This window comes from Galeopterus variegatus, unplaced genomic scaffold (assembly GCF_000696425.1).
Source record: "Galeopterus variegatus unplaced genomic scaffold, G_variegatus-3.0.2 Scaffold3, whole genome shotgun sequence".
Lineage (NCBI taxonomy): Eukaryota > Metazoa > Chordata > Mammalia > Dermoptera > Cynocephalidae > Galeopterus > Galeopterus variegatus.
Window position 1 is genome coordinate 473,981 of NW_007726114.1, and position 673 is coordinate 474,653.

Here is a 673-nt window from a genome sequence, read left to right on the forward strand (position 1 = left end):
GCCAACGCCTCGGGGCCCGCCTGGGGGCCGCCGCCGGGCCAGTACTCGGCGGGCGCCGTGGCGGGGCTGGCGGCAGTGGTGGGCTTCCTCATCGTTTTCACCGTGGTGGGCAACGTGCTGGTGGTGATCGCCGTGCTGACCAGCCGGGCGCTGCGTGCGCCGCAGAACCTCTTCCTGGTGTCGCTGGCCTCTGCCGACATCCTGGTGGCCACTCTGGTCATGCCCTTCTCGTTGGCCAACGAGCTCATGGCCTACTGGTACTTCGGGCAGGTGTGGTGCGGCGTGTACCTGGCCCTCGACGTGCTCTTCTGCACCTCGTCCATCGTGCACCTGTGCGCCATCAGCCTGGACCGCTACTGGTCCGTGACGCAGGCCGTCGAGTACAACCTGAAGCGCACGCCGCGGCGCGTCAAGGCCACCATCGTGGCAGTGTGGCTCATCTCGGCCGTCATCTCCTTCCCGCCGCTCGTGTCGCTCTACCGCCGGCCCGACGGCGCCGCCTACCCGCAGTGCGGCCTCAACGACGAGACCTGGTACATCCTGTCCTCCTGCATCGGCTCCTTCTTCGCGCCCTGCCTCATCATGGTCCTGGTCTACGCGCGAATCTACCGCGTGGCCAAGCTGCGCACCCGCACGCTCAGCGACAAGCTCCCTCCCGGGGGCCGCGACGGCG

General features: G+C 68.9%; 1 protein-coding gene across 1 annotated transcript in view; it reads left to right on the forward strand.

Annotated features, from left to right (window-relative positions):
* Positions 1-6: 6 nt before the first annotated feature.
* ADRA2C (adrenoceptor alpha 2C) overlaps positions 7-673 on the forward strand; it is a 2,728-nt gene continuing 2,061 nt past the window's right edge. Inside the window, exon 1 of the mRNA XM_008572498.1 lies at positions 7-670. Within this exon, the coding sequence (XP_008570720.1) occupies positions 220-670 (451 nt within the window). The 5' untranslated portion in view covers positions 7-219. The remainder of the gene's footprint in view (positions 671-673) is intronic.